The sequence below is a fragment of the Erithacus rubecula genome (genome assembly GCF_903797595.1).
Source record: "Erithacus rubecula genome assembly, chromosome: 3".
Taxonomy (NCBI): Eukaryota; Metazoa; Chordata; class Aves; order Passeriformes; family Muscicapidae; genus Erithacus; species Erithacus rubecula.
In genome coordinates this window covers 51,329,292-51,351,910 of record NC_136689.1, presented here as the reverse complement: position 1 = coordinate 51,351,910, position 22,619 = coordinate 51,329,292, and the positions used below count along the sequence as shown (strand labels likewise).

Here is a 22,619-nt window from a genome sequence, read left to right as displayed (position 1 = left end):
ACTGAAAAGGGAAAAGAAGCTGGAAGTAGTCATGCTGGGGGCTGTAAGCAGTTGCCATTCTTGTTCATGCGCTGCTGAGGCCACCTTTAACTGGCAGTTGAAAGGAATCCCGCTTCCAAAGGGGGAAAAAGCTGCTGTGTAAGTTGGATGTCTTTGTATAGCACCAGTGCTGCTTTAGGCTGAGTAGAATCTCACATTTCTTGTCTTACAAATGTTCTGCTCCATTTGAGTTTATCTCCAGTTATTAGAGCTGCCTTGCCTGCTGATTATGATGCCCTGCAGTTCGTTTGTTGGTGAAAAGTCCTGTCACATTTTATTGCCCGTGAATCATCAAGCTTGAATATCTGGGAATGAAGAGCTGTGCACTTTGGCCAATTCATACATGGCAGAAGCTTAAATGTGAATTTGGGGCAGCAGATAGGCCTGGGGGTAATGACAGTAAAAAAGAGCACCTGCAATTGCGGAAAAAAAGACAAGGAACATCCTGGCTGGCTCCTTTTTTTCTGGACTAGTGGAAAGCAGTGTTGCTTGTGCACAGGAATTTATACTACTAGAGCATAAACATTATCATGGTATGGATAAGCAAACAGTTTTCTTAGTAGAAAAGAACATTTTCACAACCTCTGGAATGTTCCTGTATTTGTTACTCTTCATTTATTCATAATATTATCACCACTGATTCAACTTTACATCAGACATTGTTATAGAAATACAGGTTACAGCAATTAATTCTAGCAATAGGGAAGTGTTATATTGTTAATATAAAAATCATTCAACCTGAACAAGGTTTTCTTGCAGTAAAATGAGAACAGCATGCAGAAGAAAGAAGAAGAGGTTTTTTTTTTCCCTAGGAGTTTATAGCTTAAAAAAGATAAATTGGCTACATCACAATTAAAAGGCAGTAAGTGGAGAATCAATGCTTTAGCCTCAGGACAAATGTCTTCACTAAACTGGGAGCATTCACTCACTGTGTATTAGATGCAGAGAACCTCAGCTGATTGAACCTCTAGAGCTTTCATGCCACTGTTTCTGTCTCACAGATCGTGGTGGGACTCATCACATGCACTTAGATTGTGGGAAAAGCTGTGTAAATTGGAGCTGATTATTGAAAGAGACCCTCTCTGTGTTGTGTTTGTGGGGAAGTGCTGCCTCAGCTGGGTTTCCCACAGCAGGAATTACTGCTTGATAAGCAGCTGCTATTTGGTGGTGACTGATCCTTCCCTAGAACTTCCTGCTGTAAATATTTGCATTACGTGCTGTCACGTCAGAGCATGGGCTGCCAAGGAGTGTTTGATAATGAAGGATTCTGCTTCATTTCCATGCATGTGCTGCAAGATGAGATTTTATGAGAGTGTTCACATACAAGCAGCTGTATCTCTCATTCTATTGGAAGGCTGGATTTTAAAATTTCACCTGTGTCTTCTTTTTCACTTCATGTCTGATTCTGTGATGAGTTTTAAAGCCGTCCGTGTTTCTAGGACATTGCTGTGGAACAAATGTAACAGTCTGGTTTGGATGGTATAGGTGTAATTATACTTCAGCAGACAGCAAATAAAGAGGGAACAGAAATTTCTAGTGGCTTCTGCACTGTTCAGCAATTGAGGTTAAAAAAAAGTTTATGGAAAACACAACATGAGGCTGCTGCAATTAATCACAGAAGAGAATGCAAGCCAGGTACATCTTCAACTAGTGTAAATGTTGTACCTTGAAAGGCTCAGCTTTACAGGGAGGGAAGCAGCACCTCTCTGCAAGCTATGGGTTTGCTTAGGTGATTATTTGTCAAAAGTGAGCAGAAGAATCCCCTTTCCTTATCTTGACCTGAGAAGTAGCCAGAGTTCCCCCAGCTGCAGCTGCCTTCTAATATAAGGCAGGGAGCAGCACTTTTAGTACCACCAATGTTCTGTATGCATCTCCCCCTCTTACCTGCAAAGATAAGTCATTCATAAGCCAAAATGAGAAGGGGAAGTGACTGGAAATATTCACTCAGCTGGAAGAAAGCAGTCAAATGCAAAGTTCTCTTTGCCAGCATATGGTCCCTTTCCAATGTAAAAGGGCACTTAGCAGAAAATATATATGCTAAGAAACAATTGCTGAGAGAGGATTCCCCATTTAACCATTTCAGGTGAATAATTCTGAAAAAAGTAGCTGATTCATAAACTCTGGAAGGAAAAATGGTCTCTGTGGGTTTCTCATCTGTTGGAAGTACCTGCCCATTTTGGGTTGTCCCTGATGCAGGATTTCTTTCACAACAGCAGCAGTGCTGTCCACACCCTGCCTGCAGATGTGCTCTTACATTGGTACTGGTGTAGGCTAACATAATGAAGTGGTCTGACATGAAGACATAAGTCTTTAAATTCAAAGAAATTATTACACTGACTGGGGAGTTGTTTTAGTATTTGAACAGACAGTTACTATATCCTTGGTTTTCCATAGGCATTCAAGGAGCAGTTTTGTCATTGTCTGCGAAAGAACATTATGGTGTCTGGAGTAAGGAAGCTGCCATAGTTCCCAGAAGCTGATCAGAGAAGTTTAGTAGTACTTTTAAAAAGGGAATCAACAAAGATTTGATGTGCATGAGGAACACTAGCACTTTCATGTTACACAGTCCTGTCTGTACCCATTGTATACTTCCTTTAAAAGTTCTAGAGAAGTGATACACCAGCTATTTCAGTGGCTACAGCTAACATGCATTCAGAGGGAAGGAGGGGCTTTCCTGGCAGAATTTGACCCCACTAGCTACATAATATAAGGGAATGACTTTTGATACCAGAACAGCCCTCAGCATGCTTCTTACATCTGAAAAATGTAATTAATTTTTTTTTCACTTCCACATTGTTTCATTATAAACCCATAGTAGTGTTTTACAACCTGATTTGGTCATACTCAGTTCATGTTCAAGCACACTTACTCCCATGAGCAGCTTCTTAATACTTGCACAGTTGAGCCCTTAGTTCAGTGTAATTACATTTTTGGTTATGCTTTTCTATATCCTAATTATCACTGATTCAGAGAATTTGAAGGTTAATGACACGTCCAAATTAATTCTCATTGCCACCTCAGTAACACAGACTCTTTTTCAGTATCCAGTTATATAAAGTCTATTGTATTTACACTGCAATTACCCTGCCATGTAGCAAGCACTTCATTTATATGAATTAGTGGAGTTGGAAAGCATAACCAAGATGTAATTGGTCCTCCAACTGCAGCATAACTATAGTCACTGTGTTATAAATAATAACCATTTTCTTCCTTTTAGTTTCCCTACTCTCATTTTAAATAGGGGTGGTTGAGATTTTCTTTAAATATTAAGAAAACTCATTTGTAATGAAGGTCTCCTCTGAGTGCAGTTTAATAATACTTGCTTTTACAGTTCCGACTTAGTAAAGGTGTGGGGCATGTGCTGAAACCCTACTGAAATGTTTAATTATTTTCCTTCAAATTGGCAGTGTCTTTCAAAATAGATAGAACTGTAAAGTTAGGTCACTTGCATTTTCATTATGACAGATTTCAGATGTGTCAATGGCTAAAGTAAGAAATTATCCAGGTCCATGCTCCTGGTGGCTTTTTTCTCTATCTTGTTATGGACTTTTCAACTTGGTGTGGTTGAAACTCCTATTATCATTCATCAGTAGATTTACACCCTTTTTGAGAGGTAAGTACTCCTAATTTATTATCTAACAAGCAGAAATTGAGCAGGGGAGGTACAAACAATTTTCTCTGTGAACATTGATTTCCTGAGCAGCAGCCCATAACTCTCAATATGCAGGTAGGTATGTGTGTTTTTATTGTTCCATCCCAGGAGGAATGTCTCTGCTTTCCAGCACACAGCTGCTTGCATATTTAAATGTTATTTAATTTGCAGTCTTCATAATTTCCTGATTCATCCATATGAAAGACATGTTATTTGATCATCTTAATGGAATTGCAAACACATGTACTTAAAATTAGTCTTGGCATCAAAAAAATCAGAATGGATTGGAAACAATTTTATGCAACAAATGCTCCCAAAATACTTCTCAGTGTTTTTCCTGCCCAAATGCACCTGCATATTTCAGACAGACCTTCAAGAAGTGCATATCTGGGAGAGGAGGGGAAGAGCCTCTTGCATGGTGCGTGTGGGATGCAGAGCAGCAGGTGAGCAGGGATCGGTGCTATCCCTCTCTGGGATGCAGTGCTTGTCACCAAGGAGGCACTGGCCATGCTGCCTTGGGACAATCACCATGGAGTGCTGTGTCAAGCAGCAGCCCTGCACATATTGCTGCATTGACAGCCAGTGCCCTTTTCCATCCTATGTTGAATCCAGGGAGTATATGAGAGCATGGAGGAACTAGGCATTGATATCAAATGTATCCCTGGCAGAGTACCAGGTGCTTGAAGCAGGGAAAGGCTGTGTGCCTGTACAGACAGGGTGGCTGGGACACTGTCCTGTTCAGTGCACTGAAGAGTGGAATGATCTGGAGTGGAACTTGTGGAGATCCTGACACATGTTTAGTCCTCTCTTACCCACTGCAGACATGTTTAAATTCCTTGTTGCTTCACACATGATGTGTTGCTTTAGACATAATGCAATGGAGTTAAACAGGAGAGAGGTGACGTAAGAACAAGCTGGCATCTTTTAATTAAAATTATTCTTCAAGTGTTCATCCAGCAGACTTTTTCCTATTGTGGCAGTCCAAATGTGATGTTCTGCAGATTTAATGCAGAGTAGGACAGAACAAAAACCAACAAAAAGCAAAAAAACAAATGCTACCATTTGCAGGCTCTGTTAAATTGTTGTCTATTTCTTGCCCTCTCATGGATTCTAGCTAAGCAGCACTAATTGTGGAGCTGCTGAGCCATCCCCAGGTATCACTGGCTACAGCGTAGCCTTCACTGTGCAGGCCCAATTTTGGGCTTCTTCATTGTTCTAATTTCTTGGTATGTATTGTTTCAAAGAAGACACTTGGGTCATACTTAACCTTAGTGGGCATCTGATACTGTATGAATTTCCAAGTGTAGATTTAGAATGGTTTAATTAGCAGACTTGCAATACAGCACAGAGTTGAAATGAAGAAATAAAAAGCATGACAGATGGGAACTGGAGTGATTTTATTTCAGCAACACCGAGAAGACCATTACAGAAGCCATTTATTTGTTAATGGGTTCAATAAGAGTCTGGTATTTCCCAGCCACTTGCTTTTGGAATGTCTCTTGTTACAGTCACATAATGGCCATAGTAATATCTGCACATCATATTGCTCCCTTCTGTGGTTTAGTAAATTATGGAGAGATCAGCAACTGTTCAGCACACTGCACCGGTGTAATGATCCTTGCTTTGGCCTTCTGCATTCTTAGATACTCTCTTCTGCATCTGGTCAGATTAATGAAAAACAGTGCACTTCCTGACATTACACTGTGGGTCTGAGGGCAGATATTTTAGTTTTTGAAGGGGGAAGGAAAGAAGGATTTAGACCTGGGGAGCAGCTCTTTCTTCCTCCCTTCTAGGAATTACTTGCCTTTAATAGGGCATGAATCTGATTGTGGCTGAGCACCAGATAAATTACCAGGGGTAGTTTAGACTAAATGACAGAGCTTTCCAGTATGTTTTAGTTCAGAAGTTGCAAAAAGGTCTGCTTTGATGTTGCTTTACAAAATAGATTCTTTCTACCCTTTTCCCCTGCATTTGCCAGTTAGATTTGTTTTTGCCAATTTTGTACACATTGATTTAAATCTCATTGGGTGCACTAGGGGCCTGCTAACGAAATTAGAAAGAGAACATTGTGTTCTACCCATTTTTTGTGTGTGTTTGACTATTATTTAGTGAAAGCACTATTTATACTTGGCACAATCTTAATTTTTTTAAAAAATACATTTTTCACTCAGAAAAGAAAGGAACAAGAATGTTGCCAGGGCAAATCCAGTATCCAGCTAGTCCAACAAGACCATAGAAGCTATAACAATCTTGCAGTGCATGGGCATGAAATCCTCTGGGTCATATCTGGTATGTCTACAGTACTGCCTGATGGGGCGTAGAGAGAAAAAGACCAGGGTTTGGTGTTCTGTGTTCCATTTTCTTTCCAGGACTGCTGACCCACATCATGACTTGCTGTAATGTTTTCATTAGCTGTCCTTTCCTGCCCTGCACTGGACCTGCTGGAGAGGCAGCTGTTGGAAAAGCTTGTGTTCCTGTTGTAAGTGGGAGACAATGACTGCAAGCCACTGCAGCAGGGAAATAATTTTGACCTTGTCAATTGTAAGCTTTCTGTGTCCCCAACAGGGTCAATTTTTTTCCTTTAATTAGGCCTTGCAAGTAAAAAAACCCATCTTTGCTTTCTTCAGGTTTTGCATTTACCTTTGTTCAATTTTATTGTATTGTCCCATGTTCCAGGCCTAGCAAAGATGGAGGGAAGAAGCTGTTGATCTCTCCCATCTCTGTGTCAGTTAGCTCTGCTTACAGCTTTACCATGTTTCCTTCTACTGAAGTTCTTCTGAGGTACACTTAGATGCATCAGGTGACACGTGATTCTGATTTGCATCTTCTCTTGGACAATTCTTAATATAAAATTAAATTCCTGTTCAAGGCATAAACAGACATTTTCAGAATATCTTATCTCTGCTACTCATGAGTTGAAGATCTTCATGTGTTTACATAGAAATATGAGAAGAAATGTTGAGTGTGGGTTAAAACCTCATGGTTCTGTATAGAATTGCAAGTGACGTATGGAATCATAGGATTGTTTAGGTTGGAAAAGTCCTCCAAGGTCCTCAACTCCAACCTTTAACTGATCACCTTGTCAACTAGACCATAGCACTAAGTGCCAAGTACACTTGTTTTTTGAACACCTTCAGGGATGGTGACTCCACCATCTACCTGGGCAGCTCGTTCCAATGCTTGACAACCTTCTCCTTGAAGAAATTCTTCCTGATGTCCAACCTGAACCTCTCCTGCTGCATCTTGAGGCTATGCCCCACTTGCCACAATGTCCTTGCAGATTGCTGTAGAGAGCAATAAAGCCACCACTGAGCCTTCTTTTCTCCAGGCTGAGCAACCCCAGCTCCCTCAGCTGCTCCTAGAGGACTTACCCTCCAGACCATTCACCAGCTTTGTTGCCCTTCTCTGGACTCACTCCAGCACATCAATATCTTACTTTAATATTTTACTAAGTGAAAGACCCAGAACTAAACACAGGACTTGAGATGCAGCCTCACCACAGCCCAACAGAGAGGGACACTCACAGCCCTGGTCCTGCTGGCCCGACTATTTTTGATCCAGGCCAGGATGCCATTGGCCTCCTTGGCCACCTGGGCACACACTGCTGTTCATGCTCAGCTGCTGTCAATCAGCACCCCCCAGGTCCTTTTCTGCCAGGCAGCTTTGCAGCCACTCTGTCCCCAGCCCATAGCACTGCCTGGGGTTGTTGTGACCCAAGTGTAACACCTGTCACTTGGCTGTGTTGAACCTCATACCATTGGCCTCAGCCCATCAATATACCTGTCCAGACACCTCTGCAGAGCCTTCCTGCCCTCCAGCAGATCAATGATTCTGCCTAACTTAATGTCGTCTGCAAACTGAGGGGCACTCAATTCCCTTGTCCAGATCATCAATGAAGATACTGAGCAGGATGTGCCCCAATAACCCCTCTAGTGACCAGGCAGTAATTGGATGTGGCTCCATTCACCACAACTCTCTGGGCCCAGGCATCCAACCAGTTTTTAACCCAGCATAGAGTGCACTTATCCAATGTGTATCTATCCAAGCCATAGGCCACCAGCTTCTCCAAGAGAATGCTGTGGGAGACAGCATCAAAGGCTTTAATTCTGCCTTCTGGGGTAGAAGACCTTTGATGCAGGAATGGTGATAATTAGCTAAGAAATCTGAATCAGCTGAGATGTGCCAATTTTTGTATCTACTGGCCTCCATGATTTGAGCCCAGCTGTAAATAAAGCATCATGCAGTCACTCACTTAACCTGCTCCCCTCCCTACCAGCCCTATGGACTAGGAAGGAGAATCAAAGTTAAACTTGGATATTGAGATAAGATCAGTTTAATAATTGAAAATAAATTAAAATACAGTAATAATGTTAAATGATGATGATGAGGATAATAATACTACTACTACTACTAATAATAATAAAGGTAAAAGCAAGTGATGCACAATACAATTGCTCACCTTTTGCTGACTGATGCCAGACCCCCTTTCCCAAACCCAGATCAATTTTCCTGCTAGGTAACTCCCCCCAGTTTATATACTGGGTGTGACATTCCACAGTAATCTCTTGGAATATCCCTTTGGATATCCCTGGTCACCTGTCCCAGGTATGCTTCCTTCCAGGTTTTTTTGTGAACCTCCTCACTGGAACAGCATGAGACAAAGAAAACAAAGTCATTGATTTTGGATAAAAACAACTTATCAAAAACCAAAACATCAGTGTGTTATCAATACCATTCTCATTCCAAATCCAAAACACAGCACCTCTAATGGCTATTGAGAAGTTAACTCTACCCTAGCTGAAACCCAGACACACAGGAAGTAATTTCCAGTCATGTTTCTGGGAGGATGTTGTGCTTTCATCAAGACAAGAAGCCCGTGTTCTGGTTATTGTTCAAATCATTCTGACACTTTTTCAAGACTGTCTGTCTTAATGGACAAATTCTAAATGTTCAGATTCTAATTTCTTAATGATGACTCATCTTCAGTACCTGTAATTTCAAGCTAATTTTACCTTTTTTAATGTCTTGTTCAGCTTTGTTATATAGCACTGCCATTGGTCATCTTTATATTTCACCTCAGATGTGGGTGGCAAGGGTTTACTTCTTGGGTATGTGCTAAGAATTGATGTTTTCCCAAAGGGTTACAAAGTCTCAAACAAAAGTTGTTATCATAGATTTTAATCCATTATTAATTCTTATTAGCTGATGACACAAAGCAGAAGACTAAATAGTAAGTATTAGCTATGCTGAAAAGCACAGTGGTCAGGTTTCTGACTGACATGTCCATTCAGGGAAATTGGCATACTAAGCTGTGCTGATTAGTTCAGAACAAAGAAGAAATGGCCCATGTTGAAGAAGGAATGCAAATATTAGCTGAGAGACAGCTGTTTGTGTGGATAAGCCTTCTTAAGATGTTGAATAAATTCTAAAAGATGTACAGGGAAAAACATGAACTCACTGCTTATCCAAAGCAATGAATAAAATCCCAAATGGCTCTTTAAGAGCTTGTAATGAATAAGGCAAAGTAAGTAGATAGAGATGGGACAGTAAAGGACCTTGTTTTGTAAAATTCTTGTGATGACTTCTGCAACAATAGAAAAATAGGACATCAGGAAAACATTATTAATACAGCAGAATTACTATCTTAAGGTTTTATTTTTTAAAATATCTGTGATGTTAGAGGCTTATTTTATTTCTTGAAGATAGTCTTTCATTTAACAGTATTTATTACTCTGTCTCAAACACACTGCCAAGGGAAAAGGGAAGTGGAAGGATAATCTGCAGGGAAGATGATAACAAAGGTGTGGCTTAAATCTATTGCTGTAGATTACAGTAACCTGAAAGCCAGGTGCACTGAAGTAATGGAGTATTTTAAATTACTCAATGCTATAAGGCATGTCACTGTGGACAATCTGCTTTGGAGTCTAATGCAAAGTTGAGTTTAATTTTTTTTGGTGGTTGTTTTGGTTGTAGTTTTTTCCTTGTTTTCTTTTAGGAAAGAGCGTGGGGACTTAGTTGTGGTTTCTGTCTGAGGTCTCCTGTTGCACTGACCAAGCTGCCTGTGCTCTCTGGTGCAGAGCTGTAGCCTGCAGGTTTTTAGATGGGAGGGAAATATTTAGGGCACACAGATGAGAAATAAGCTGAACATGTAACTTGTGAATTTGCTGTGCAAAAGCAAAGTACAATTTTACAAAGCTTCGATTTATATCTGAGAATACTGATAAATTCTTGGGTAGGTGTACAGATTATAAAGTTTCTGAACCACCCACAAATTGAACACAGGTTTTAGTGGAATCACATATTCATGAATTAAAGGATGCTGTGCTCTCTGTGTCCAGCTGGAAAGCTGGCACAGTGGGAGGAAAGCTGGGAAATAGGTACAAGACCTGTTCTTCTGTCCACATATCTGTATCACAAGTATCTGAATACAAGCTAAGGCATGAACTTAAGCTGAGATGGGCAGTTGTGTGCCCAGTCCCCCACTCAGCAATTTTCAGCAAATTTCAGCAGCTCTCCTTTACCACCATGCTTGTTTTTAAGCACTTCATGGATTTCTTTACATCAGAGCAGCAGCCAGACAAGGAGCCAGACATGAAGATGGAAAGAAGGAGGTCATAGAATTTGTTAAAGCCACATCTGTAGCCTGCACTGAACCTGTGTGTAGCTATGCAGTGAAGTTTCATATCTTCTACAGCTGATAGATGCCAGCAATTTAATCCTGATTGGATTTTCAGTAACCAAGGACTTTCCAGCAGCCAGAGTAATAGAGAAAAATAACTTAGTTTTCTTTAAATATCTTTCTTTCGTTTTCTTGAAATATTTTTCTTTTGTTTTCTTGATTGCTTTCCTTAGTTTTGGAAAGAGGAGGGGCAGGGAGAAAGATCTGGGGAGAGAAGAACAAAAATAGCCATTCAGAAGCATCTCTTCTGAAATAACTCCTACCCTCAGATAACCTAAAATTAGCACACATGACTGAGGAAATGACTGTGAGATGAAATTGCACACATTTATAACTGGTGGATTTGTAGGTCATTCTGAATGTTTGTGGATAACCTGCAATAACTTGCAGGTTGTTTCAGTAGAAACACCCTAAGCAGTGATAGAGAGGAGCAAGTGGTGACTGAAAGCCAGAAGGTTTTTCTACATCCCAAGAGACACCAGTGCCTGCAGGTATGTTCCCTATGAGTTTAGTGTGCATGGATGTCCATGTGCACATGTATGCAAACCCTATCATGATCATGCTATCCTTTGTTTTATCTGTATGTTGAGTATAGCTTGGATTGCCTGTACTTAGCTTCACACAAAACCTGGGTGATCCAAAAATACATTTATAATGTTGCATTGGGAAAAAGTTGTGGTGGGAGACAGCTAAAACAGAAAGAAGCATTAAAATTTAAATATAAGGCAGACTTTGTGCTTCACAGTTTTCTTTTAGGTTTGCATTTCCTGATTTCTTGGAGCTTGACAGGATAATCATGTTCCCTTAACATACTTGTGTTGAAAGAAAAAAGTTATATAATATTGCACACTTTTTAAAATAATTTTTTCCTGTAGCTATTACTCAGACCTCTTTTGTTCTCAGGCTTTTTACAAGTGGGGAAATCAATGTAGGTCAGTATGTTATATACCAGCAGATGTGCATAAGAATATTTCTTTAATAGAATTGTGAACCCTTTGTTCATTTTTAATCCTTGAATCTCTTGAGAAGCATTTTCCTTTTCCATTAAATATCTGGGACTCTTTCCCTGGCTAGCTAGCTGAGTTCTCAGGAAAGTTTGTTTCCATCTGTACTGAAAGCATGCAGCATCTGGACACTCAGTATCTCCACTTCAAAAAGAGGCTTAAATTCTTACATCTGTAAAGTCTGATGGAAAGCAACTAAATTGTTCTTACACGCTTCCCTTTTTAACTCAACAAGTCTGATTTTCATTTACACTGAGGCAGCCTTTGCCCTTATGCCTGTGTGGTGACTGTGGTGAACCTAAGTATAAACCATGTTAATTAGACCACATCTTGATATTCTTAGCAAAGGACAGCCCACACTGCTCATAATAGCCAACCAACCCTGGCTAATTGTTTAACTTCAATTCACAAAATCCATAATGGGCTATATCTCAGATATCAACACATTCATGACATTTTTTCTGGCCAGGCTGCAGCTGTACTAGCACTTTGATTCCAGAGGTGAAATGTTTGAGCACAGCCCAGGGATGTTACTGTGCACCTGAGTCAGTTAATTGGGAATATTTAAAATGTAATACCAGAAAAGTCTGGAAGTGCCACTGTTGTCAGGAGACCCTGGTTTTTAAAGCAGCCTGTTCATTTCTTTTATTTTTTCCCTAAAGGATCTCAACTTTGTCATGGTCAAGTTTGAAAGTTGCAGCTGTCAGGTTTAAGTTCTAACAAAGCTGTAGTGATCACTGTTGGGGTATTGGAATTTTTCTGGTGTTTGGCTTGGGTATTTTGAGATGTATCTGAAAGGGAGAAAGGGAATTTTTTTTGAATGTAAAGATCTGAAATTTTAGAAATTAATTTTTTGCTTTCCTTATAACATCCTCCACTGTTTTATCTTTGTTTTATACACCCTTGCCTTTTTTTTTTTTTTCCTCTTTTCTAGTTCCAGTTTTTCCTTTTCTAGTAAATTTATTTCACCTTTTTTTTCCTTTTTTTTCCTTTTTTTTTTTTTTTTTTTTTTTTTTTTTTTTGGCTTCCTCCTTCCAAAGTTCTGAAGAGCTTCTGGATTAGGAGAGGTCTACACTGCCTGAAAAGCATACTGAGCACTGACCAAAACCAGCCTTTAGGACCATTTGGCTGCCTCAGGCAGGCAGCTGATAACTACCTGTGTGAGACTCTCAGTGGGCTGGTCAGAGCTGGCAGGAGCACCCAGGCATGTGAGACATCTCCTCTCTTGCTGTGGAGGCAAGCTGTGGCCTTGTCAGGCTTAGCTTGCTGTGGTTAATGATTTCCCTGAAATGACAGCACTCCTGCATTTAGCTGGCACCACTTTCCCCTCTTATTGTATTCAATGACTTTATGTTCAGAAGACTTGCATCCAGTATGGTTTGGTGGTGACCAAATTTCTGCAATGAATTCATCTCTTACTGGAGATCAGATTTTGTAAAAACTTCTCCCCAGAAGTCCTTCCTATACCTCCGGTTTGCTTAGTGCCCTGCCACACTCATATTCAGAATGAGTCTGGCCTCTGTTTTCTTCATCCTTCAGACTGGACTTTACATATGAGGAGTGGCAGAGGTAGAGTTGGATTTATTTATTCAGTCTAAGGGAATTCTTATGTGAAATGTTACTGATTCCTTTAACTGCCTAATGGAATATTGTAGGGAAGGAGGCAGACTCTAGTCACAGCACATAATAGCAGGTCATGGACACAAGTTGCAGCAAGAGACATTCTGATTAGGCTTCAGGAATATCTTTTGTCTCAAGGGAGTAGTCAAACATTAGAATGCGTTGCCCAGAGAGCTTGTGGGATCTCCACCCTCAGAGATACTCAAAGCTGAACTGGACAGGGCCCAGAGCAGCGTGCTGTAATTTGGAGCACTTTTTGACTGAAGGGTCAGGTGACTTCAGGAGATCTCTTCCAACATTGTTTATTCTATGACAGTTTGATTACAATCAGTATTCCCCCAACCCCACTTCACTGGAGAAGGCTGTTGACTTTTTAAAGCCTGCTGTTCTAGAAAACAGCAACCTAAGAAAAACAAAACATCAAGTGCTGTAGACAGCAGAAGCCAGTTGGAAAACAAAGACTATTTTTAAATAGAAAAGATTAAAATAGAACAACCACAAAATCAGACAAATAGCAAAACAAGCAAACAAACAAAAAATCAAACCCATGGGTTTGCTAAGGTGAGAGAAGCAGTTTCTGCTGAGTCTAAGGGATCTGCTAAAAGGAGAAACACTGAGTGTGAATGAGCTGCATTAACTGACTGTGGATACTGTAAAAGCAGATTTTTTTTTCTCAGCTTTAGCCTTTCTGTGGCATCCCAAGTTGAAAAATGCTCTGCGTAACAAAATGTTTTATTAGGAATTCAGCAATATTGAGGGACATCTGATCTGTAGCACAGATATTTCTCTGCTTTTAAATTCAGACTATAAATCTACAGTTGCCTCATTTCTGCCCAAAGTAGGACTCAAGGTTGAAAGTAAAGTGTCTTTTCTAACTCACTACTGGAAATAATGATACTCACAGTTGAACTGGTATTTGAGGCATTCATTTAGAAGAATGGGCATTGTTCACTGCCTTGCTGCTTATTTTATGGTTGTGAAGGTTCATTGACTCCATTCCCTTGTCCAGAGCTTTGACAGCATGACTAATGCTCTGAGCCTTCTTCAAACACAGCTTAGCTGGAAGATAAGGTTCTCTCCCTCAAGTGTCAGCATTACTCATATTTGCACTCCTCCCATCCGAGCCATGCTAGAAGAGTGAGGAGTTTCTGAAGCTGTAGTGAAGGTATCTGCTATCTAATATTTCCTGCCTTCCAAGGACATAATTGGATGTGTCAGTGTTTCCACTATATATGCCCTATGTTTTGGTGATTCCAGTCATTTCACAGAGAGAGAGTAAAGGTGTTGGCAGCAATTTTTTAATTCTCCATACAAACAAAGTGTTTATATTAAAAGTTTGAATTTGAAGTCTATGGGATAAATTTTATGCAAAATTACTTGATCCAATCAGTGTCCAATGGACCTCTTCATCTGTCAATGGCAAACCTCCCAGTTATTTCAGTGGATTGCAGGATATTGCTTAGGTGTTCCAAAGAGGATAATATTTACAAGCAGTTCATGCTGTCAGAGTGCTTAAGCACATTCATAGTCTATGTATGGACCTGTCAGATTTACAGGGCCAATCCTGTTCTGCATTAGGCAGCTGCCTGGTGTAAATCTGATCATAACACCAGATTTTCTTGGAGGCTTTTTTTCTGGGTGTTGGTAACACTGGTGGTAACACTGCTAAACAAAGCTGTTTAGCAACCATAATGAGCCATCTTCCCTGCTAACTAAACTGGAGGGTTTTTTAACATTGGTTCTGTAAAATACTGTAATTCTTTGGACCACTTTAAACTTGCAGAGAGACTTCTTAAGGTTCACAGGGTCATTGGCACCAAATAGCCTGCAGCCTCAGAGACAGTGTGGGGGAAGTTGGTGGGATATGCTGCAGAAAACAGTCCTCCCCAAAGTTTGATAGGTGTAAGTGAAATATCTGCTGCTTAGATGTAGTCCAGCCCTCAACCCAGAAACAGCAACCCAAACCCTACCACATGCAAGTTTCAAAGAGCGAAGGAAGATCAGAATCTCTAATCAAAGCTGTTCCTCTGCTATCAAAGGATAACAGAAGTTTATTAGGCAGAGCTGTTGAAACAATTAAAAAGCTGAATTAAAAAAAAAAATTTGGAAGAAAAAGGTATTGGACTGTGTGGGAGGTACTGATGTTTTCCCTCAGTCCTTGATTTTAATTGCAAGTGTTTGCTCCTAGCATCCCTGTTTGAGATTCTGGTTATGCTGAAAGAGCATTCTATACACATAGGATTGGTTGGGGCATGTGAAATAGCTTCATGCCAACATGGAAAACTCCAAACACTTGGTGCTGTCACTGGATGTCCTCTTGCTGTAAGCCTGTTGACAGTTGCCTGCTAGAGGACATCACTGATGCACTTCACTAAGCAGAAGTTTTTTTCCAGTATTTTAGTTTGGCTGCCACATCTAGAATGTAGTGAAAGAATTCATAACATTTTCCACAGGGGAAAAAATGTTTATTCACTTCCTTGCTACCTATTTAAGAGGTTTCTACGACAACAGTTTTTGGAATGAAAAACTTCTGTCTCCTGGGAATAAATAGAGAAATCAATAAACACTGCTGCAGGGTGGGGCAAAAGATGTGTTCTGCCGAGAGAGGGCAATTGTCACATGCCCACAAAGCAGATTCTCCAGTTAATTAGGGCATGGCATTGAGAAGGTGTTGTGTTACAAGGCTGGAGTGCTGCTGGCCGTGGCACATGGGGAAGCCTGTGTGTGTGTGGTCGCAGCCCCTCGGGGACTCTGCCGGCGGCTGAGCGCCCAGCAGGAGTTCGGCTGCTGCCGGAGACGCTGGCAGCTGTTAGCAAGCACCTGATAGAAAAATACCACTGTGCCAGCACAATGGCTTAACAAGCTAACAGGATAAGTGGAATATATTGCATTCAAGAGCTGGATAATTCTGTTAGCAGAGTGGGGGTTGCAGCTGAAGCACTGCCACTAATTAAGGGTAGATTTTCAAAGTGGTGCCTGGGATTATAGACATAATTCTGTCAGTGGCAGTCAGGGAGCTCAGATCTGCATTTGTTCCTTTCAGAATTCGCCCCTTCTATCCCAGAGCAGCTTCTTCACTGATGAAGCCAAGCAATGGTGGAAGGAAGCACTTAGTCTGTGTTTGCTTAGTCAGATTTTTTACAAAAAAGTTTATTTTTAAATTCAGCACCTGGGTGGAAATGGGAATAGTCATCCTTTTTCAGATCTACTGAGCAATTCCCTCTCTAAAGAAGATAGTAGAATATGAAGTGTGAATTTAGGATGATGTCTGATATTCTCTTACTGAGATAAGATGCTTCACCGCTGAGCTGTGGAAAATGTAATCATTTTTTCACTTGTTTTGAAGAGTTGGCCTAATGTTAAGCATTCAGTGAAATCAAGAGTGCAACAGTAAAAGCCAACAGAGATAGGTTAGGGAAGAATCAATTTTTTATGACTGTTCTGGACTCCTGTGCCATGTACACTCCAGTAAATTAAAACAATAGCTCCAAGCTGGTTTAAACTGAAATCAACAAGACTGTTAACTTAATTTGATTTAAATCTGCTGGCAAGTTCAGTGGTCTTAGTGCAGGCAGTGACTGGACAGCTTGTCTTTTGCATTGCAAAACCACATCTGTAGCTCTGACACATCTAGCAATAACTTTTCTGTTTGCTGGTGCACAGTTTGGGGCTAAGTTGAAGCTATTTTTCACTTTTGATTTGAATCAAGCACAGGTTGTAGCCTTCCCTTTTTGCAGTGCTCTAATCTACTGCCTTTTATCCCTAGAACCAGTGTGTACAAACAGAAAGCATTTTGCTGCTTTATGTTTGTGGTTTCCAGTCTTCTTTCATTGTAGACTTCCATCTTGATTATAGGTCTTGATGGTATTGCTTGGAAGTGTGAGCTCTTCTGAATACTTTGATATGTTCTTAGATCTACTTTTTAAAAGAAAAACTCTTGTGAATAGATAGTATTGCCTTGGCTAGAGCTTTGCAAGTTTACAGTACCTGACTGTTTAATCTGTGTTAGATATTACTGTAGTTACAATCTGTGCTCTCAGTGTAAAATATTCTAGGATTTAACTAGTGTCTTGTAAATGGGAACTGGATTATATTGAGCAGTAGGTCATCTCCATGATGTTCACCATGATATAAAGTCAATGAAAGCAAATATGCAGTGCAGCACCGATTTTAATATCACTGTAACTTCTCTGTTTAAATGGAAGAAATACTGACCTGTGGGAGGTAATTTCTATCAGTTAAATGTCACCATTTTTTTGCAGCAGAAGCTACTGATACACAGGTGCTTTGGCTGTCAGTGAAGAGTAAGATTACTTAATCTTGGTGTTTCTTCTAGTTATGGGAAAACAAAATTCACTTAGTTTTGTTGAATCTCTTTATGTGAGTGCAATGGCCAAAAATGTTCTCTTCCTTCTGGTGGAGGACAGAAATCCTCTTCCTTCTGGAGAGGAAAAGTGCTGCAGAACACTAAGACATAAGAGTGTTTTCCCCTGCTGTGTGTGGGAAAAGCAATAAGTATTGCCTGTATTTGTCAGCTGTGCATGTCTAGCTGTGGTGGATGCAATAAAATTATATTTATCCTGTTTTGTATCAGCAGGACTTTAAGAATAGTTAAGTTATGCTGCACAATAGACAAACATGCTAAAAGGATTTTAATGGTGCAAAGGAGGCTTTGCCAGCATGCTGCACTATTCCTGGTCACTGTCGTGTCCAAAAGCAGATTTTCTAGTACAGCACCAGGTAAACACAGTTACAACAATTCGTCTTTTCCAGACCATATTCACACCGTACCTGTGTCCAAAAGTATTTCCTTCATCATAACCTAGAGCAACAGGGAGGCTGAATAGGAGCACTCTAAGGGTGGCCTGTAAGCCACTTTATTTTCAGGAGCAAAAGTATTATCCTTGTTACCCTTCCTCATATTTAGGTGGACTAGTGAAGGGAAATGTATTTTAGGGGATAATTTTCAATTAGTTCTAAGAGTCTCTGTTTCTGGCTTTCTGCTTAGACAAATTTTTAGTGATGCACTTGGAATTCTGCCTCAGCAAGAACTGATGGGCTGTAATACTCTGATATTTCTCAAGATGGTTTTTTTTTCATAACACATACTATGGCTAAAGAGAAATGGAGTCTCAAGGGCACCCTCTGCTAGTGTGAAACCTGCTTCCTTTCTCATTCAGGGTCACATAACTTCCTTCTAGCATTTGCACGAACTACTCACAAGGAAAAGTGATTCCAGGACAAGACTGCTATTTTTAGCTTTCAGTCTTCTCCTTTAGTCTTCTTTTTTCTCTCTACTGTAAAAATGAGAAGCGCTGCCAAAGATGGACTGTTTCCTGAGCTCAGCAAGTCCCAACAGGCTTCAATCTGGCCTCAAGTTACCTTCCCATGTTTCACAGTTACCCATAACAGGTACTGGTAGTCATCTTTTGCTTTGCTTCAGAGGTTGGGAAACTCTGTCACAGACCAAAAGATTTTACAGTGTGTGTTTACTGGAGAATATTTCAAAGCAAGTACTGATGCTTCTCTAGCTGTTTGAATATATGTGCTGATATCAGTGGCAATGATGCTGGCTCCAGTTACATTCAAAGAAGTCAAAAGGAGGTTTGAACTCAATTCAGGAAGCCTTTGGTTTTTGGAGAGAGATTCAGCTAGGCTTGAAGTTGCAGCTTAGGTCCAATCTTCATGTCTAGATATAGTGTGTAGTAAAACATATTAATTCTGTTTTGTATCAGTAGACCTATAAAATAATTGGGCTGGGTTGTGCAATGTGTAAAAATGACATTATAAACTAAAAATACCGAGTTAATTCAGACTGAACTCTCCCTTCAAGGGCATAAAAAAGCATAGAAGTTATGGACAGAAAATCATATTTGCTCCATTTCATGTGAAGGACTTCAAGCCCATAGGATGTCAAGTGATGAGATGAATGTTGTCTGTCTGTCAACTAAGTGTGTTTTAAGTGGCAATTGAGAAGATAGAAGGGTTTTTACCTCCTGATGACTAAACTCAAGATTTACTTACAGTGACAAAACTCCCAATGTAATTATATTGCAGCCATTAAAATCAGTCTAGATTTCCTTCATGATGAATGGCAAGCAGGAACAGTATGGCCTGTGCACATCCCTATCCCAGGTCTCAAGACACTGAAACCCTTTTGATATGGCTGCTGATGAGCTCTGGTGACCACTCACCCTCTTTTGCCCTGCTCTGCATCAAGTGCAGCCTTATCCTCATTACTGGGGACAGTCTGGTATTGCATTAGAAAACAGTAAATCCAAACTGCAGTAAATAGCTCTTCTTATTTTCAGAAAATCAGACTTAATGTTGGGAGATTTGTCTCCCTTACTTCCTTGCTGTTCCTTCTGACTTCTTGAAAGTCAATACTAAACTGTATTCACTTTCATGGCCTTCCTATTACCCTTCCTGTTCTTTGAGAGAGGATGTTTGCCTGCTCCAGAGCCTGCTCTGGCATGTGTCCTGGCATTTCTAAGTATCTGTATCAAGGGTGAGGAGGTGCTGTCTCTGTGTGAGGAGAGTAGCATACCAGTGCCTTCAGACCACTGGAGGATGAGGAGCACAGGTTTGTGATGGTGGAGCTGCACAGGAGGCTCAGTTGTATGAAGCCTTTAATGATGCATCACAGGTCTCAAACCAAAGGACAAAAGCTTCTCTCCATCAGCCTTTCTGCTGTGCATTCCCTTTCTCATCCACCTGGCCAGGAGGAAAATGGGAGAAGCTTCCATCAAATGTTTAATTTTGCTAAGGTTTAATTGTTAGGCATTCTCAGAATGGCTGCTGTGCTGATGTAGTGCTGCCTCTCAGAGAGTTATGCAGGGGTCAGCTACTGAGGATGGAACTCATTTGCACAGCAGGGCTGGCTTTTAGTACCCCTGATGGTATGGTGGAGTGGTGAGCACTTGACAGGACACTGTGGGGTGCACCTGCTTCAGAGAACAGATGGACCCTTCAGGGGCTCATAAATTTATTTTGTTGTTGTTTCACTTATGGGACTGGATGTGTTATTACTCCCTTTGTGTAATGGCAAGCTTGGCTAGTGCAGGTTTGACCATGCTGAGGATGCTTTGCTTTTTGTCAGGATTTGTGACAACACTCTATTATTAGTCTCAATATAGTTTTACTAATGTAGATATGGCCCCTGAAGGGTCATTTAATAGCAAATATTTTAAAGTTTTGAACAGGTTTGCAGGAATCCATCATATCCACTCCAGTTTTTTCAAAGTGTAGTCTGTTGAACTATTCATACTGGCGTGATGTATGACATCCATGGCAGGTCTAAATAAAACCCCAGAAAAATGTTGAAGGACTAGGAAAAAGCAAATATGCACATATCTAGGTTGGCCCCATTACTCTCCTGGACAAAAGCATGAAAAGACCATAAAAGTAGGCATTAAAGCATAATGAGTAATATCAGGCAGTGACATAATATGAAAAATACATGTTGACCAGGAAATGTCACTGTTACTTGATGGGATCACAATTTTGGCTGGTAAAGGTTGCTGAGTACTTGTCATAAAGTTCCCATAGTCACATATATTCTGATTCAAATGTGTCTCTATTTTGAAATCAGTGGTGGCTTCAATAAATATATTGAAACCTACTTTGCTGAGAAGGCCAATAGTGCAATTAGGGATGTTTCCACTGGAATTTATTTGTAGTCCTGCCCTACTCAGTACCTTTTATCCCATTTAGATAGCCTGGAAGAAACAAAGTGATTATGACTAAAAAGCAGGTCCAGCAGAACCAATTCTTTTATAAGAATATCTGAATTCAATCCATGTATTTTTGATCTGGGTCTCATCCATGTGTGGTTGTTTAATCCCTGCTAGCTGGGCTAAGTACTCACTTGCCCAGGTTTTGCACTATCTGGGGGCAGAGAACAGCTTGTTTTCTAAGTTAAGCTTGACTACACAATATTTAATATACCGAGCAATGAGTCACAGCTGAGTGGGACTTCAGTTACTGTTTCCCGTCAGAAATTGGAACTTCACTGCATAAATGCTGCTTTTGTTTTTTGGCTGAAAGCTGAATGGCAAGAGTGACATGGAGCTGCTGCTTCCCAGGGGCAGAGCAGCAAAAAGACTTGGTGTGACTCCAAAGTTGGTGGGAAGCAGTAATCATAACACCACCTCCCTGCTGAACTTGGAGTCTGACACCCGATGGCATCTCCTCTGTCCTGCCCTGTGACTCCACACAAAAACTGCTGGTGGTGAGCTTCTCCTAATGCCCCAGGCACTGACCCATGTGTGTCCTTACTTCTCAGTTCTGATCACAGCCAGAAGGCAGCTTGGGGCTTGATTTGTACAACAGCACCTCACCAATAAACTTGCTGAACCAAAGACTGACATTAAAAACTGAACTGTGGAGTACAAAGAGTAATCTATGGATTTTTAATTTTTTTTTCCCAGCTCACCCTCAATGCATATTGTTAGCATAATTCACAGTAGGTTTTTTGTGCAGGGTACTAGTAATCTCTCAGAAGTCTTTCTCAAAGGTATTTAATAAAGTTTCTGGAACAAGATTTCCCACACAAGTAATAAGGTATTATAAAGATGGAAGTTGTTTCAATAGGTGATAGCCGCATCCCCATCCTTATGTGCTACTTTTATCTCTTGATTAATAAGTAGTTTATTTTTGTAAAGAACTGGTATATTCAAATTGCAGTAGTATTTTTGCATCATTCGGGTTTTTCAAGGGAAAGCTTCCAGGCAGGGATGACTTTATCTAGGTAAAATTGTTGCCTAGATTAAAACATGGTTTTGATCTCTGGTCATATAATTGATTCTTTGTTGTAAAACTAAGTAAGAATCTGTAAAAAAGACAGTTACTAAGCAATTCTCTGTTTAAGAGCTGTTGGAGACTACTCTTTCTCATAATTCTTTATCTTCCTGCAGATTTTTAAAAGCATCACCAATGAAGATTCAGTCCAGGGACAAAGCAGTCGGCGGCTGATAAGTTTTTCATTGTCAGGTAAGTCACTGATGATACAAAAGGTTTGAGCCCAAAGAGTTTGGGACTGAAGTTACTAGAACCTTTCATGTACACAAATGTGTAAGTATATGTTTGTATATATTTGTGCATGGGTTCTTTGTCTGTTGCTCTAGAAGTGATGCTGAGACAGAGAATAAATATCTATGATTATTGCCACACTCTATTCCTTCAATGTGAGTTACATGCTGAAGTAGCTTGTTCAAGTAGAGTTCTGGGGCCATATTATGTTTTTCTGCTCACAATTAAGTATGTAGGTCAGGGAAAGCAAGATCAAAGGCATGTACTTTATTTCCAGAGCACAATGTGATTTGTGGTAGTACTCTGTTCCTTAGAAAGCACATTCCACAGTCATGGTCTGGACCTGAGGCAGATCCATGTGCTGTGGTGCAGAAGCTTCTCTGTATTGCTCAAAAGTGACTCTCAGACTTCTTGAGCCGGAAGACTGCTCTCACTTATCTGCATTTCATGAAGAATGCTCAGCCTCATTAATTGGCATGTCATTGCAGGCTTTAAAGGTTTAATATGTTTCCATGTAACTGCTATGAACCATTTGATCTGCCTTTGGCATGAACAACATGTAGATCACATCTGTAGACAGAAACCAGTTTGTCAA

At 40.4% G+C, this 22,619-nt stretch overlaps 1 protein-coding gene across 4 annotated transcripts in view; it reads left to right on the top strand.

Moving 5' to 3' along the window:
• HECW1 (HECT, C2 and WW domain containing E3 ubiquitin protein ligase 1) overlaps positions 1-22,619 on the top strand; it is a 266,543-nt gene that overhangs the window by 138,668 nt on the left and 105,256 nt on the right. For all 4 annotated transcript variants that reach the window (XM_079302438.1, XM_079302440.1, XM_079302441.1 and 1 more), the window contains exon 5: positions 21,910-21,985. In XM_079302438.1, the coding sequence (XP_079158564.1) occupies positions 21,910-21,985 (76 nt within the window). The remainder of the gene's footprint in view (positions 1-21,909; positions 21,986-22,619) is intronic.